The sequence below is a fragment of the Ochlerotatus camptorhynchus genome, unplaced genomic scaffold (assembly GCF_037179485.1).
Source record: "Ochlerotatus camptorhynchus isolate MF236.1 unplaced genomic scaffold, CSIRO-AGI_Acam_v1.1 ptg000021l, whole genome shotgun sequence".
In the NCBI taxonomy this organism is placed as follows: domain Eukaryota; kingdom Metazoa; phylum Arthropoda; class Insecta; order Diptera; family Culicidae; genus Ochlerotatus; species Ochlerotatus camptorhynchus.
The window spans coordinates 1,329,292-1,346,070 of NW_027040513.1; the positions used below are offsets into that span (position 1 = coordinate 1,329,292).

At 41.8% G+C, this 16,779-nt stretch overlaps 2 protein-coding genes and 1 non-coding gene across 3 annotated transcripts; 1 reads left to right on the top strand and 2 right to left on the bottom strand.

Annotated features, from left to right (window-relative positions):
- Positions 1–379: 379 nt before the first annotated feature.
- LOC135704160 (U4 spliceosomal RNA) lies at positions 380–520 on the bottom strand. The gene has a single exon (XR_010517778.1). It is a non-coding gene; the product is annotated as a U4 spliceosomal RNA (small nuclear RNA).
- Positions 521–10,638: 10,118 nt separating this feature from the next.
- Ggamma1 (guanine nucleotide-binding protein subunit gamma-1) lies at positions 10,639–11,156 on the bottom strand. Its single transcript, XM_065224899.1, has one exon. It carries the CDS (start codon positions 10,852–10,854, stop codon positions 10,642–10,644), a length of 213 nt encoding a protein of 70 aa, XP_065080971.1. The 5' UTR covers positions 10,855–11,156; the 3' UTR covers positions 10,639–10,641.
- A 2,974-nt stretch (positions 11,157–14,130) lies between these two features.
- On the top strand, positions 14,131–16,305 carry CCT8 (chaperonin containing TCP1 subunit 8). Its single transcript, XM_065225042.1, has 2 exons — positions 14,131–14,330; positions 14,438–16,305. The coding sequence occupies exons 1-2, from the start codon at positions 14,271–14,273 to the stop codon at positions 16,016–16,018; spliced, it is 1,641 nt and encodes a 546-aa protein (XP_065081114.1). The 5' UTR covers positions 14,131–14,270; the 3' UTR covers positions 16,019–16,305.
- Positions 16,306–16,779: the final 474 nt, after the last annotated feature.

The window sequence follows — 16,779 nt, forward strand, 5'->3', positions numbered from 1 at the left end:
GGTGTGGTGAAGACGTAATCGTTTTCGAACCAATCGAATTGTACAGCAAAGGACACCCAGCCATTAGCCTGACTGGTAAGGTATGTAAGCCTTAAGCAGCTCATTGCTAAACGGCTAAACGCTACGCATAGAAGAAATTTAATCGGATTTTCTTTTTTATCTAGTGCAAAAAGTTCCGCATTTATATGCAGAATAATCCCCAATAATTGTCTATAATGACAGATATCAATGTCGGATCAAATTTGAGCTAACCACCATTGAAGATCACAGTTGTCAATAGATAGGGAACCCAACACTAATATGACCCCAAAATTGATTGGGGAAGTCACTGGAGGATAGAATTCTTCCATCCAATGAAGACTTTTGGTAAAGATTATGACCCCTTTCGGGGTTGTCAAAAATTGCCGTGGTGGACGGTATTTCACGTCCCCCAGGCGGGGTATTGGTATTAGTTTTCAACTAGCAATAATCGCACCTCGGATGAACCTCATTGGTTACGATATCGCCACTGCGCAAAGCTAACTTGGCCAGAGCTTCCGCGTGATGGTCACTCCGTTGCAACTCACTTCACCAGTGATGGATATGCACAGACGACACAGCCACGATCAGGACCATCAAGCAGGATAATAAAAAGGGGTCGCATCCCCCAGCGTGCAGTAGTCATATGGTCCATTGAGCCAGGTAATCAAAACTAGTTTTCAAAAGAGCTAACAGACAAACCGAGGAATGTTGTTGGCTATCGTTACGGCTGAAGGGATCGGTTAAAAAACCAGGACAATGACCGGCAATAACAGGTTCTGCAATCCCCTCAATTGCATTTTTTAAACGAAACGGGTTTTTGAATTTTGCAAAGGATAAAACCAAATTGTATTTACAAGAAGGGGTCATCACAATATTCCAAACTAAGATTTGCACCAAATGCACTGCTGAGATGAGTCCGATTGCAAAATTAAAAGAACATTTGTATGGTTTCTGCTTTAACCAGCACTATATTTTGAAGAATCATTTGAACTGATTTGATTTCTAATCAAAAATCAATATATTTCAAATTTGTCAAACATTCAAATTTGAATCCGAAAATTTCCATTGAGAAAGAGAAATAGTCTAAGTTTCCATAATTATTCCCTTATTCAACAGCTTCCAAAATGTGCCTAAGCCCACAATTTTGAACATTTATCATCGAATGAGATCCAGAAAAAAAAAAAACAACAGAATATTTCATGAGAAAAAAGGCAATATTACTAACAACGCTTTTGGTTTACTCTCGATCAGACATGAAAATGGTGTCTTAGTTACTCAGGAAAGTGTTAAAAAGCTGAAATGTAAAATAAACCCTTATTTCACAATTCTGAGTTTCCGTGAAAATATGCCAAATAAAATGTGCGTACACTTATGTAAAATTTAACCGAAAAGATTTCGAAAAGTCACAGGAGGGAAACACAAGTTATATGAGATAATGTTAGCCCATCCTAGCTAAAAAATCTACATACATATTCAAACAAAGAAAAAAAAATCAGAAAATCTCATTTTTGACGTAGGACTACGTCTTTAATTTCTATACCTACTGGGGGTCACATTAAATAAAATCAAAATTCAGACATGTAACGAAAAATCCCAAACACGGACGCAACGATAGAGCGCAAATCGAACAAACGACACATTGCACATTCTCACAAGAACGAGCTCAAAGCTCTGTTGATCGCTCACCATTTCATCGATAAAAGGAAGGGAGGAGAAAAGCAGCGATAAGAAAAACGCTTACCAAATCGTTTTCTTCGCCACATCCGGAAGGTAGCAAAAGTTATATTATACCAATCCGCAAACCCGGTAAGGATCCAACATTGCCTTCATGCTACAGACCAATCAGCCTCCTTTCAGCGCTGAGAAAATTGTTCGAGAAACTCATTCTCAATCGTTTGCTCAAGTTTGTCGAGAAAAACAACATTCTCCTTCCGGAACAGTTCGGGTTCAGGAAGGGGCACTCCAGCTAGTATGGGGGATGAATAACATCCGAATTAACAAAGCTGTATCCAAGTCCAGAGTCATGGCCTTGCTAGACGTTGAAAAAGGCGTTTGACAATGTTTGGTATGTTGGACTTGTGTACAAGCTTTGTAACTTCAACTTCCCATTACATCTCGTTCAAATCACCCGTAGTGGTGGTGTAGTGGTAAGCGTGATTAACTATCACCCCAGCAGGCCTGAGTTCAATCCCAGTCGTGGCCGCCGGGATGTTCTGAGGCATAACATCTCTGATCACGCCTTCTTTCGGAAGGGAAATAAAACCGTTGGTCCCCGGCTCATGAGTTGATGGGTCGATAGGTAGGGTCCAGGTGTGGGAGCTGCCTCCCTGGCGTCGGTAGCATTGGTGCTCAGCTTGAGCTTGAGCTTGATTGACCTGACCGCCCACGGTTGCTACTCTGTTACTGCCAGATCAGCTGTAATTACACAGAGAACCAATAGACGATGCTTGGGACTAGCAATCATCCTCAATGTGTAAAAACTGGTGATCTTAAATTAGGCAATAACAGCGCCGGCCGCGCCCTAACACAGGTCAAGAAAGGAATGGGAAGGATTGTGTTGACATGACACTCGCTTTGATGAAAGCCGAGAACACCTCTGCAATTCCACGAGGAATCACTGGGATGTTGGATAAGAGGGTTGGGTTTGCAGCAGGGTTCGTTTTGGTAAACGATAAGCTGAATTGATGTCCTAACGATCATATAACGCGAAGGAGCTTGGGACTAAACCCACGGTCTTCTGCTCAGTAAGCAAAAACGTTTGCCACTAGGCAGACGAGCACCTTTTTAATCACCGAGTTGTGCTGTTATTACCATGTAGTCATATTAACAAATAAAACGATTGACGAGATCTTGAATGTGGATGGGCCTGAGATTAGACTCATGATGTTCTGCTCAGTAAGCAAAAACGCTCATAATACCGTTGCTCAAATTTGTGTATCCATTCAAACCCGGAACCAACGACAACAACGAGTTTCGCAAAATACACGATACACAAGCGATTTTACCATAAATCTCTTTGATATGTAAGAACCTGGGACAGCGTTTTTCTGCTCAGTAAGCAGGCCACTGTAACCGACGATCTTTCAAATCCGAAAACTAAAAACTACGAAAAAGTACTTAGACCTTCATTAAGTTCCACTTTCACGCGACGTTCAATGACAGGGTCCTATCCAGGATTACATCTGAAAAATCCAAATCTGGCCAACGCCCACCTAAACCTGTTCTAATCCACCTGAAATGACTAACGAATGGAAGACTTTGACTACCCAGCCATGCAATAGTCTCATTCCGTGCCTTATGGCAACTTGATGATTCTATTGCGCTCATCTTTTGGCACCACCCAGGGGAGACTTGGTCCTGTACCCAATGCTTAACTTATCTCCATTCCACTCAGCTACTCGCAATTTCTTGTGATATAGTGGGCGGAATATTATTATTCAATTCAATGCAGGCGTCTTTTCAAATTTGGCAGATCGACAGGTAATCGGTGAGTTACCACGATAGTTGCTATTCAACAACTCGACAACGTCCCATCGTCAACGCCTGCTATGAGAATTTCCCATTGCAGACGCCAACGAAATGACGTCATCGAGCTATCGATCAACTACCCTGGTTATCGCCTGGTACCTTATAGCACGATGCTAGCAAAGATAAATACTAAGATGAAACTGTCGGAAGAAAAACTTTCTACATTAGCGTCCTCTTTCACGGTCCCTTTCATCCAATGAATACCCCCCGTATTGAAGGTAATTGTGTGGTTTTGCTGCCCCCTCGGTAGAGATGAAATTTTGCGCTCATTTTTATCAAAACAAACACACCTAAATCAGAGATGTCCCATTTGTTAATTACTCGAGTAACAACTAATCGATTATTTTTTGTTCGCTGTGCTGCCATTGTTCCACCAATGAGAGTGCAGCACATGTTTAAAACGATCGGTGAGGATCCTCTGGAGATGTTAATCCTTAAATCGGCACGATATAACCGATTACAAATATTTTACTTTTCGGTTCGTTAATCGATTAATCAACTATTCGTAAGAAAATCGGCCATCACTAGATGAATGTGAAACGTCATTTCAAATATAAGGACCGTACATAAATAATGATACAATTTGAAAGGGACCGGTACTAATCACAAATTACGTCCCCACGGTAACTGAAATAAACACGAGTGTTCACCGGTTGATGCTAGGAGGCGAACCGGAAGAATCGATGAGCTACCTCTCCCCCCGTCGGTAGCATTGGTGCTCAGCACGGAAAACAAGATCGACGGAAAACAAATCAAAGAAAAAAATACCTCCAGCAAAGGTCGTTTAAAAGGTATCGTTGAATGCTTGTCTTTCAGACAGGTTTTCTATCCCAGCAGGAGTCCCGCAATGCAGTCTGCTAGGCCCCTTGCTTTACAGCATTTACACTTCCAACATTCTTCCCCTTTGGAGACGGTTGCGTGTTTTTCCAGTTCGCAGATGATACCGCAATAGCTGTCAAAGGATGGATGCCTCGCGAAATAATGAACTAACTTAAACGATGCCTTAACGCCTTTGCTGATTATATGCCACTACGTGGAAAATCAAAATCAATGCCTCCAAAACACAAACCATCATATTCCTCCACCGGCAATCGCCCAAACTAAAACCGGCTCCCTCTTGTACTGAAATCATGGATGGCACAATGGTTGAGTGGTCTTCCGAAATAACCTATCTCGGGATGTTGTTCGATGAAAAGCTCCTCTTCCGTTCGCATGTAGAGAAAACTGTAGTCAAGTGCCTTGGTTAGGTGTCTGTATCCGCTGATTTGCCGCAGATCCCGTCTCTCAAGGGTGAACAAACCGGTTGTCTACAAACAAATCACTGCACCTGCGATCCTCTACGTAGCTCCGGTGTGGGAATCATGTGCACTGACTCACAGGAACAAAATCCAGGTTGCTCAGAATAAAGTGCTGAGGATGGTACTTGATCGTCCTTTCGATACAAGAATTTCCGACCTCCATCTTGAGGCAAACTTTCCAAAATTAGATTTCAAAATTGCTGACATTAAGACTAGGTTTGTGCAAAAATGCAATACATCAGAATAAACTTTGATAAGCAATTTGTAAGGTGTTTATAGTAGTTGTAGGTTAGTTGTAGTTGTAAATAGTAGTTTTAAGTCTCCTTTTTCAAATTTATAACAAACCAATCCCACCAAGGTGGTCATTCCAAGGGGAAAGTCACTCCGCACACCAATCTTGGGTCATCTTTTTTGTCAGTATGCCGCAGGTGTGTCGATTGTGCCGGTCATAGAGCAAGCTGCGATTGTTTGTAAAATACCCATCCCGGCAACCCGGTATTTCGGAAAGCTTGAATGTTTTGTTTTGAAATCGCAAGGATAAATCGGATTGAGGATGATGCGGGAAGTGGCGGGTGCGCGAAATTTTGGAGTTTTGTGTTCATAGGATAATAGAAGTCCTGTGTTTTAGGGTTTTATAATGCCCTCAAAGGCAGACAAGAAACCTAGCCTTTCGTGATGTAAAAAGCAACGGTCTACACACAAAGAACAAATATTGTTGCTATAAAAATAATGTAATTTTAAATTAAAAGTTTTCCAAATTGTGTAGTTTTAACATTGAAAATATTCAAAACGAAAGTTATTTTTTTTGGTTTAAAAGTGTTTCTTTTACTTTTCGACTCGTAATTTTAAAAGTGATTTTTTGAAATAAAAGTTGTTGAACTGTCAAAAATACCTCTTCATTGCGATGTTTTTGGCAGCACTGGACTTCGGTTTGGCGCTAAATATGACGAGCGACACAAAACAAGGCGAAGCAGCTTCCAATTGAATGGAAATGGAGTTTACACTTCACTCACTTTGCTTCCACCCCAGCTTCCACCGGATTTACCAGGCAGAAAATAATTAAGGTGAGAATTTTTAGGAATGATCGCATATATAATTTTCATTAATTTTAATTTTGCAGAACCGGAACCAGAAAGCTAACCGGGATGCAGATTATCACTTTCAGCTTCCGACATTCTTGAAGATGTTTCGCAGGGCCAATGTTGGACTTCATCATAGTTCAGAGCACCAGATTTGGACAAACTTGACTCAACGGATTGAATTCATCTAGTATCCAGGTAATTATGCATTACATTATCCAGGACATTACCTCAAGAGTTGTTCAAACTTGTTTGTAGTTTTCAGTGGAACGGAACTCATTCTTACAAATGACCCTGTCTAATGCTCTGGTTCGATCTCCCAATATGGAAAATCAACCCATGACCGATACGGCATCATCGGCTGAATATTTTCGATTTACGGGTGTTCCGCCGATTCGAATGTTTCCACCACAGATGCCTGTTTTGTTCCCCTTGTGTGTGATGGAGGATTTATGATGTACGTGATCAACGTAGTGCAGCAACGACATCAGCATGTGTTGTTCAACCGAGTCTTCAACTCGGTGATAGGAATTCCGCAGTAATCACATATTTGCCTCAGTTTTTCAACAACAAATAGCGCATCAAATAAAATAGTTCCCCATTTGCCAAATCAGTGACTGATGTCCGGAAGGAAGCCACCCACCGCCACGACGTTTTTGAAAATCGGGTAGTCATAATGATTTATTGTTATTGTTATTGATGTCAAGTGATAAAAATATGTCTGGATCTATGTATTAACCAAATAAAAACACATATTATAATATATAATGTAAAGCGACGTGAATAAATTGAAAATAATGGTTTTTTAACTGAAAATATTTAATTTTACGATTGAAAATACCACATGTCATTTTAAAAGTTTGATTTGAATTAGAAAAAAAATATATTTTTCTTTCAACACTGTCTGGCTTTTCATTTGACAGTAATACAATTCGTTTTGAAAGTTTAAACTTTTAAAATGAATGGCCGAAACATTTTTGAATTGACACTTGATTGACTTTCGTTTTGAAAGCTAACTGCTTTCTACCAAAAAGAACCAATGCAAACTTTTAATTATAACAATGGTTTTTTTAATTTTAGCAACGATTTTTCTTTGTGTGTATCAGCGGCCGGAAAGAGTTGGAACCGGGGGAACATTGTTGGAGACCAACTATAGAGGATGATGAATAGACTTCTGTAGATTGTTCTGTGTGAGTTGCAGCATTATTTGAATTAAGGGTACTAATGGGGTCTGATTAACTGCCTCTTTCTCTTGAGCCCACTCTAGAACCTACATTTCGTAGTTAGATCTACAAGTGAACTGATGGTCTGAGTGGATCTGGTATTTTCAATTAGAGACCTGTTTGACGTTAAATCATCTTTCTGTCTAATCTGTTTCTCACTTACTCGCACTCGTTCGTTTTAAATGGTACAGTAGTGTGCGGCGATTAAACGTCAAAAAGCTCTAGAAAATGTTCCTAAATATACAATCAAACAGCACGTAATGGTGTGAACCTGGGACTTGTGAACCAATGACGTTTATATAAGGTCTAGGCCAAAGGGCTTATTGGTATTAGTGAAATGTGCAAATGTTTAGTGGTGTTCGCATTTTATTGCAATGTTTGTCTTTTTACACGAAACAGCTGTTGACAGTGACGTATTTCTATCTGTTCGCAGATGTTCAGCAATGTTTACAACATTTTTGATTCTAACATCAGCAAGCTGCCTGTTGGCCCAGACCTTATATAAATGTCATTGCTTGTGAACAACTTCAATGACAGTTATCCTACCGTGCTCCCATTTTATTTACAACAATCCAATGCCTACGAGATTGTGCCGAAGATGTGTCCAACTGTGTCGAATCTAATTTCGGCACAATGTGCTGAATGACTTACCCCTTGGGTCATTCTCTAAAACAGGCCTGATAGGACTAGGAAATGTAATTAATAATAATTGAAATTTCAAAAGAACTAAAGTTGAAAAGACGCATCTGTGTCACTTAATAACTCATACATGTAAAACACACAAATACAAGAAATAAAGACCATTTCAGTGCTAACATTTGAAAACGGCGCAAAAGCCATTTGTAAACAAATGGTTTGTGGGCCCTTTACTCGCTACCCGAAGAACGCCCACGCAAACCAACAGCATCGTCAGGAAGGGGAAAATTTCCCCTACCCGATGTTGCTGTTGTGTCGCGTGGGTGTACTTCAAGTAGTGAGTAAAGGGCCCACAAACCATTTCCAGAACAACATGTGAAAAGGGCATACAAGCTTTTTGTAAACAAACCTTCTTATGCCCTTTTCTCGCCACCCATATGACACCAACGCAAACCTTTAACATCATCGGGTAGGGGACACTTTCCCCTTCCCGATGATATTGCTGGTTTGCGTGGGCGACCCTCGGTTGGTGAGAAAAGGGCCTACAAAGGTTTGTTTACAAAAAGCTTGTATGCCCTTTTCACATGTTGTTCTGGATTTGTTTACAAATGGCTTTTGTGCCGTTTTCAAATGTTAGCACTGATTTTAAGTCTAAAGTTTTCTTTGTCAGTTGCTTTCGAGCAACGGACGGATAAGCGTCGGACACGTTACAACACATAACTTTTATTTGAATGTTTTGTAGAATTGCATCGAATATTCTTTATTTCCGATATCTAGATAGAGCTGGAATTAGGGCCTAACGGCTTTTGTAAACAATGACTTCTCTTGATGATTTCTAGAAATTCAAGGTTCGCCCACGCAAACCAACTTCCTCATCGAGTAGGGAAAGACTTCCCCTATCCGATGGTTAGGTTGGTCTGAGTGGACGTGCCTTGAATTCCTAGAAATCATCGATAGAAGTCATTGTTTACAAAAGCTGTTACGCCTTATTTTCCAGCTCTATCAAAATATTATGCTAGTCAAATGTCAAAATATCCAGTTGACTGTTCGAGTCACAAACTGTAATCAATCAGTTTGTGGGTTGTTAAAACGGCTTGTTTACCGATTCGACAAAAAATCTGTAATATGTATACACAGATATCTGTATCAAAAGTTTGAGAAAATCTGTATCATTATAGATAAATCTGTTACAGTGTTCACTCGTCTGTCGACAGAAGCAGACCACTCTCAATGTGTTTCACACGATCGTCTGTTTACTCGGCAGCAACCATTGTGTGGTCCTCTTCATTGTTCTTCTTCAGCAGTTCTTTCAGTCGATGCGTCGTCGACTTTGGAAAGCAACCGTTTCGTGATGAGTGTGTGAGTGCTGATCACGTTTGGCGTCCCCCATTGGCGAATGTGTCATACAATGAAACCACTGGAAGCGGCTCCCGTTCTGGTGCAGGAGGCATATTGGATAGCGGAAGATAAAATGTTTATTGTGTTGTACCTTTTGACTATAGTTTTAGGATGTATTGGTATAGTGAACAAGAATCCTCGGCTCTGTAACGTTAATTCGGTGGAGCCTTATCAAATAAATCAATAATAATATTAAAAAAAAGATAAATCTGTTATGCCTATGCTGCGCGGCGTATGAGGTGAGGCGACAGAGAAGTGACAATTGTCACCTCGGGTGAGGTGCACGCTATTTTAAAACTACCCAAACATGAATTGCTCCATTTGCAAAATAAAAGCATTTTAAGATTGCACTCGTATACCTCCCCGTGGAAAATTTTGAAACCATCATCACTTTCATAGTTCTTCTATTCTCCACGAGTGCCAACTTTGATTTGCCAATTAAGAAGTAAGAAATAGGTACTCACCGATAGTTATTTGCGGCCATACTGACGTAAATTATGCCTTCGCCGGAATCAGATGCAGCATTCCCATGTACTATTCTGTGATCGGTTAAGAAACCGCAAACCTTCATCCGACCTAATCCTAGAACCTAGAGGGCATTTCGGACACAATGACAAGGCTTACATTTTTTTTATCCGTTACACAATACATAAATATAGTTTACGATTTATTAATCCGAAGCGCGACTCCCACCGGACAGGCATTGCTTTTCTTTGGCTACCTCTCTGATTCTGATTGTGCTGATTTTCGATTCCGATACCCTGTGCCGCCATTCCTACCTGCGAATAACCGTACTCCGAAGGCCGACGCTCCGGACGATACAGATTCGATTAGTAACATTCAATAAATAGTATATTGTTTGATTCCTCGTCAGTTTTTGTTTCACCTTTTCTAGTAGTAGCAATAGTTAGGTAGTTGGCGCGTCAGTAGAAAACGCCCGGCAATTCCCGTCAGTTTCCCGAATCTATTCCATTTGATGCTGATAAAATCTACTATTAACCGATATATTTTTTTTTTTTTGCTCTAACGTGTATGTGAATGCGAATTGGATTTTCCTTCGATAGGGAATGGGGGAAATGCCTGATTCAGAAGTAAAAGTCTCAACCTGTTTTATTGCTGCCTACAAGCTAATTTCCTGTTTTCAATTTCCACTGATTTCGAATACCCTCTTTCTAGAGCATGACATAAAGCAATCTCTACCTACGCCTAAACATTACGCCTGTGTTTCCCTCATTGCGTTTCGCTAAAACATTGATATAGAATACACACAAGTGAACAGAAAAAAAAAACTCGACTACGGATGACGTCAGGTTCCCACCCCTCCCATATTCGAACTTTTCTCGCCACTCATCCTGCTTCGAACAATTTCGTTCAATTACTGAGATTCCTCTTCCACTACCGCCGCTGGAGGCGGTGAGAGCACTGATCGTCAATCGCATCGCCACTCCCCTTGCCACCTTACAGAATCTGGCAGGAGCTCTTCTCCCGGAAGGGATTCACCTTCTGGCTGGAGAAACCAACCAGCAAACAGTCCTCCGCCTCATGTTCCGTGACGTACTTGACGATGTCGGCCACGGCTTGTGTGACTGGAACCCGCTGGATCGCAGCCTCTCGCCTCAACTGCTCGGTAATGGCCCGTTGCTGTTGAAGGTTCGAAGCCATGATGTCCATTACGGCCGTCTCCGATAGCCCTATGTTGGAAAGATTTTGCTATGACCTCTAAGCACAAACACACGTCCGCTCCAGCTGCTAGCTGATGCTTTTTCACCCTTTTTACTTTTGATTCCGATTTTGGCGACAAATCGGAACGTTCACAACTCGACTCTTACGCGCAGTTTTTAGGCAAGGTTTTAATGTGTAGAAAGATTAAAACTTGAACACTTTTACGTGGTAATTTACCCGAAAATTCTCGAAAAACTGTAACAAACTATACAAATGGCGATCGAAAACGATTAAAAGTGATGAGAAAATTATTCTGACAGATGGAAAAACAAGATGGATGGAAGTTATCGTTTTTGGAAGGGAAAGGTGGCGTCGGTATATGATGCCACACACTGACGTTGTTCAAATGCAGTACTAGACCATGTACCCAAGACAACTTCACATTGCCAGGTGTTCATTTTAAACTCAGAAGGTTGTTCGTTGTTTTGAAATGCAAAAATGTGTATTTTGTTAGCAATGGATACGAACGGAAATTTGATAGAGATTCACCTTAAAAATGTTTCTTGGCCAAGATGATGATTTTTTAAGTATTCTGGTATTCTGGTATATTCTGGTGTATTCTGGTTTTAGCGAATCCGGTTGTGTCTTGCCCCTTGTGCGAAACTATTTTACCAACAATCAATACGAAACTAACGATTTTAAATTGGTTCACTGCTTGACTAGCCTATTGATCCCAAGCAAATCGACTAACGTATCCCATTCTAGTATAAATTCCAGTACTACACTATGTTTGTTTCAAATCGCTATGAAAGTTTGACAGATAAAATGAGGGGTTAGTGGATTTTCCTATGTTTCGAGGGGTGAATCGATTAGCTTGGGACCGAAGATAGTACCAGAGCTGAGCCAAAAAGTTGAGCTCGTTTCTTAGGGACCTTTTGGTCTTAGAGTTACCAACAATCAATACGAAACTAACGATTTTATATTGGCTCACTACTTGACTAGCCTATTGGTCCCAAGCAAACGATTATCGTACCCCATTCTAGTCAAAATTCTAGTACTACACAATGTTTGTTTTGATTCGCTATGAAAATTTGACAGATAAAATGAGGGGTTAGTGGATTTTCTTATGTTTCGAGGGGTGAATCGATTAGCTTGGGACCGAAGATAGTACCAACAATCAATACGAAACTAACGATTTTAAATTGGCTCACTACTTGACTAGCCTATTGGTGCCAAGCAAACGATTAACGTATCCCATTCTAGTCGAAATTCTAGTACTACGCAATGTTTGTTTTGATTCGCTATGAAAGTTTGACAGATAAAATGAGGGGTTATTGGTTTTTCCTAAGTTTCGAGGGGTGAATCGATTAGCTTGGGACCGAAGAGAGTACCAGAGCTGAGCCAAAAAGTTGAGCACGTTATTTCGACACCTTCTAGTCTTAAAGTTACCTCTATGATAGTACCAGAGCTGAGCCAAAAGTTGAGCACGTTTCTTCAGGACCTACTAGTCTTAGAGTTACCTCTATGGAGTTACCTCTATGATTTTACTAAGTTTTCCGAGTAGTTTTCATAATCTATAAACATATAAAAACTATTATTTATATTTATTTATTTCTCAATTTATTTATTTATTTATCACCGTCTGCGACTAGTCGTACAGACTGAACTATTTTACTTATAAACTAGAAATTACTACTAATCCTATTTCTAAAAACGTTTTTAGTCAAGTTAAAATCGAATTCGTCACAGACAACATTGAACAAGCGAAGACACGAATCAAAAGGGTTGTTGTAGCCGTAGTTTGTTCTGTGGTGTGGGACTGCTATTAAAGCTGAGCTCCGAAACCATCGAGGAGGAATGTTAAGCGGGATCTGTGCGAGAAATTCAGGGCAATCGATAGATCCTCCAATGGCATCGAAAATATATTTATAAATAGCCTGCAAATGAGCTTGCATCGGTCAGAATAAGGAGAAAGATTGGTCGGATCGTTCCAAGGAAGTTGTCTCAGTGCAAACCGTAAGAACCTTTTTTGCACCCGTTCAATCGTGAGAAGATGAGCTACATAATAAGGGGAGAAAATCGGAGCAGCGTACTCCAGAATGCTACGAACCAACGAGCAATAGAAAGTTTTTAAAGCGTGGATGTCGGTGAACTCGGAAGCGTGGCGACGGATGAATCCCAGCACAGTAAAAGCTTTGGCAGTGGTAATGCTCACGTGTTCGTTGAATCTGAGCCTCGAATCGATGGTAACGCCAAGGTCACAGATGGACGACACACGTTCCAATGGTGCAGTTTCCATTCTGTATTGATAAAGAATGCGGTTATTGCAGCGACCGAAGGTAATAACTTTGCACTTCATGTTATTGACCCGCATGCCGTTATCGCCACACCATACCATTATAGGTAGTATCAATATCTTCTTGTAGGGCAATACAATCCGGAAGAGAAGCTATGACACGATACATTTTTAGGTCATCAGCGAATGAAAGCTTAAGGAAAGCAGCAGACACAGGTCATTTATAAAAATGTTGAATATTAATGGTCCCAGAACGCTTTCTTGGGGTACACCATACGTGATTTTGAAAGTGCGGGATCGAGTCGAGTTGACCGCAACATATGCAGTACGATCATAGAGGTAACTCTAAGACTAGAAGGTCCCGAAGAAACGTGCTCAACATTTTGGCTCAGCTCTAGTACCAACAATCAATACGAAACTAACGATTTTAAATTGGCTCACCACTTTAGTAGCCTATTGGCATAGAGGTAACTCTAAGACCACTGGGTCCCGAAGAAAATCATTATTATTTTTGGCTCACTCAGTACCAGAACAACGGTCCCAAGCAGTCCCAAGCTATTTCACTCACCCCTGCATGTTCTGCATGAATCCACACACCCCTGATGTTATCTGTCAAACTTTCATAGCGAATCAAAACAAACATAGTGTAGTAATAGAATTTCGACTAGAATAGGGTACGTTAATCGTTTGCTTGGGACCAATAGGCTACTAAAGTGGTGAGCCAATTTAAAATCGTTAGTTTCGTATTGATTGTTGGTTATACTGAAAATAATAAGTGTTTTCTGCAAAATAGTATTCCTCACTGTGGTCTTTGTTTCAGTGTACCCATTCTAGTACTGCATCCAGAACATTCTCGTAAACCGATCTTCCTTTCCCCCGTCGAAAAAAAATATGACAGCAAAACGATAAAACTCGGGCCCGATTCACACACACAACCAGGAGCATCTGCCAAGCGGGGGTGTTTTTCATGTTTTTTCCTCACGTTTGCTCGTTTTTCGATGTGTGCAGAACAACAGCAGCGCTTGCACGAGAAAGACCCGTTTTTCGTCGTACCCATCCAGAAACGAGTTTGAGGTTGTGTTCCTATTCTTTGCTTTGCGGTGTCTTGTAAGAAAATCTGTGCAGAAAAATGGCTCTCCACGTCCCGAAAGCACCCGGTTTCGCTTCCATGCTGAAGGAAGGCGCTCGCGTAAGTGCAAATTGTTTGAATTTCGCCACGCTTGTGGCAATTTTTTCTACTTTCCGCGAGGCGGACATTTTCCATCGACGATGACTCACGTGAGAATTTTCTCGTAGGCATATTCCGGCTTGGAGGAAGCAGTGTACCGTAACATCAATGCTTGCAAGGAATTTGCCAGTTCAGTACGATCGGCATACGGTCCCAATGGCATGAACAAAATGATCATCAATCATATCGAGAAGCAGTTCGTCACTTCCGATGCGGGTACCATTATGAGGGAGCTGGATGTTGAACATCCGGCTGCGAAGCTGATGATCCAAGCCAGCCAGATGCAGGAAGCCGAAGTTGGAGATGGCACGAATTTCGTGGTAGTCTTCTGCGGAGCGTTGTTGGAGGTGGCTGAGGAACTGCTGCGGTTGGGAGTGACCACCAGCGACATCACCGAAGGATACGAGAAAGCGCTGGATAAGGCATTGGAGATTCTGCCGAAGCTGGTGTGTCACGAAGTGAAGGACTACCGGAATCTGGAGCAGGTCAAGGAAGCCATGAAGGCTTCGATCATGTCTAAGCAGTTGGGCAATGAGGACTTTATCACGGATTTGATTACGAAAGCTTGCGTTTCGATTCTGCCGGAGAAGACCACGTTCAATGTGGACAACATTCGTGTGTGTAAGATCCTGGGAAGTGGACTGCACACGTCGGAGGTGGTCCATGGAATGGTTTTCAAGAGATTTGTCGAAGGAGATATCAGTTCAGCCAAGGATGCCAAGATTGCAATGTACTCCTGCCCGGTTGATATCATTCAGACGGAAACGAAGGGAACTGTCTTGATCAAGAGCGCCGAAGAGTTGAAGAGCTTCAGCAAGGGTGAAGAGAATCTCCTGGAAACGCAGATTAAGGCCATCGCCGACACCGGAGCGAAGGTTATCGTCGCAGGAGGTAAGTTCGGTGACATGGCTTTGCACTACATGAACAAGTATGGATTGATGGCGGTTCGCCTGAACTCCAAATTCGATCTCCGCCGGTTGAGCAAGGCCGTTAATGGAACCGTATTGCCCCGTTTGACATCGCCAAGATCGGAGGAACTTGGTTACTGTGACAATGTCTTCGTCAACGAACTGGGAGATACCTCGGTTTGCATCTTCCGATCGGAAGGTACAGACAGCCGAATTGCCACCATTGTAATCCGCGGCTCCACCGACAACTACATGGACGATATTGAACGTGCGATCGATGATGGCGTCAACACATTCAAGGGTCTCACACGGGACGGACGCTTCCTCCCGGGAGCTGGAGCAATCGAAATCGAACTCGCCCGGCAGCTAGCTGAATACGCTGATACACTGCCTGGTTTGGATCAGTACGCCGTTCGCAAGTTTGCAGTTGCTCTGGAAGTATTCCCGAAGGCTCTGGCTGATAACAGCGGAATCAACGCGACGGAAATCCTCAACAAGTTGTATCTAGCACACAAGGAAGGCAAGCTGAACGAAGGATTCGACATCGATGCGGAACAGCCGTCGACAATCGACGTGAACAGCACCAAGATCTACGACCTGTTCCAGACCAAATATTGGGCTCTGAAGTATGCCGTCGGTGCTGCGTGTACGATTCTGAAGGTGGACCAGATTATCATGGCGAAGAGGGCCGGTGGACCGAAGCCCCGAGCCGGTGGAGCCAACAGCGATGATGAGTCGTAAGAAGCTCCGTATCGTATCGTCAATACTTATTCTATATAAACATAAATATGATTATTACTATTAATCCCGTAACAATTTTTGTGTTATCGTCATCGCCTAGGCGGTAGAACATCTGCCTATTCCTACTCGTACGTTTGCGTATTTAAAGTAGCATTTTCACCCCAAACTCATCCGTTGCTCTTCTGTTGTACGCACTTTATAAGCTTTTGCTGCGGCTGGCTAACCCACATTACACAAGCAAATACATTTCGTTCCAGGAGGATGAATACCATCACTTGATAACTAAAGCGGTGCACCCGATTGTCGTTCTTGTTTTGTCCGAAATTCCTTACCAATCTGGGTATGATGAGCTCTGCCGTCCGAAGAAGTCGTCTCCACTCTACTCTAGTCTGCAGGTCGCCTCCTACTTGGTCGATCCACCTGGTCCGTAATTCCTGCTGTTGATAATTTTGGATCCAGAGCATGACAATTAAATCCACAGAGACTATTTTTTACCCTATGTTTTATTCCCAGAAAATTACTGTTCATTCATTTTTTTTTTGTTTTAATGCATTTTTTTACCGGGCTCTATTCCCTTCTGGAAAATTTCACTCGAATCGGTAAAAATTAAACCGCAAGCCCTGTCGAATTTTGATTTGCATAACACTCTTCTTTACCGATCGCGGCCATAACATTTCTCCACCAAACAATTGGAAAGAGCCGATCAGCTTTTATAAACAAAACATTGTTAGCCCTTTCCTCGAAAAGCTTTGGCCATCCAA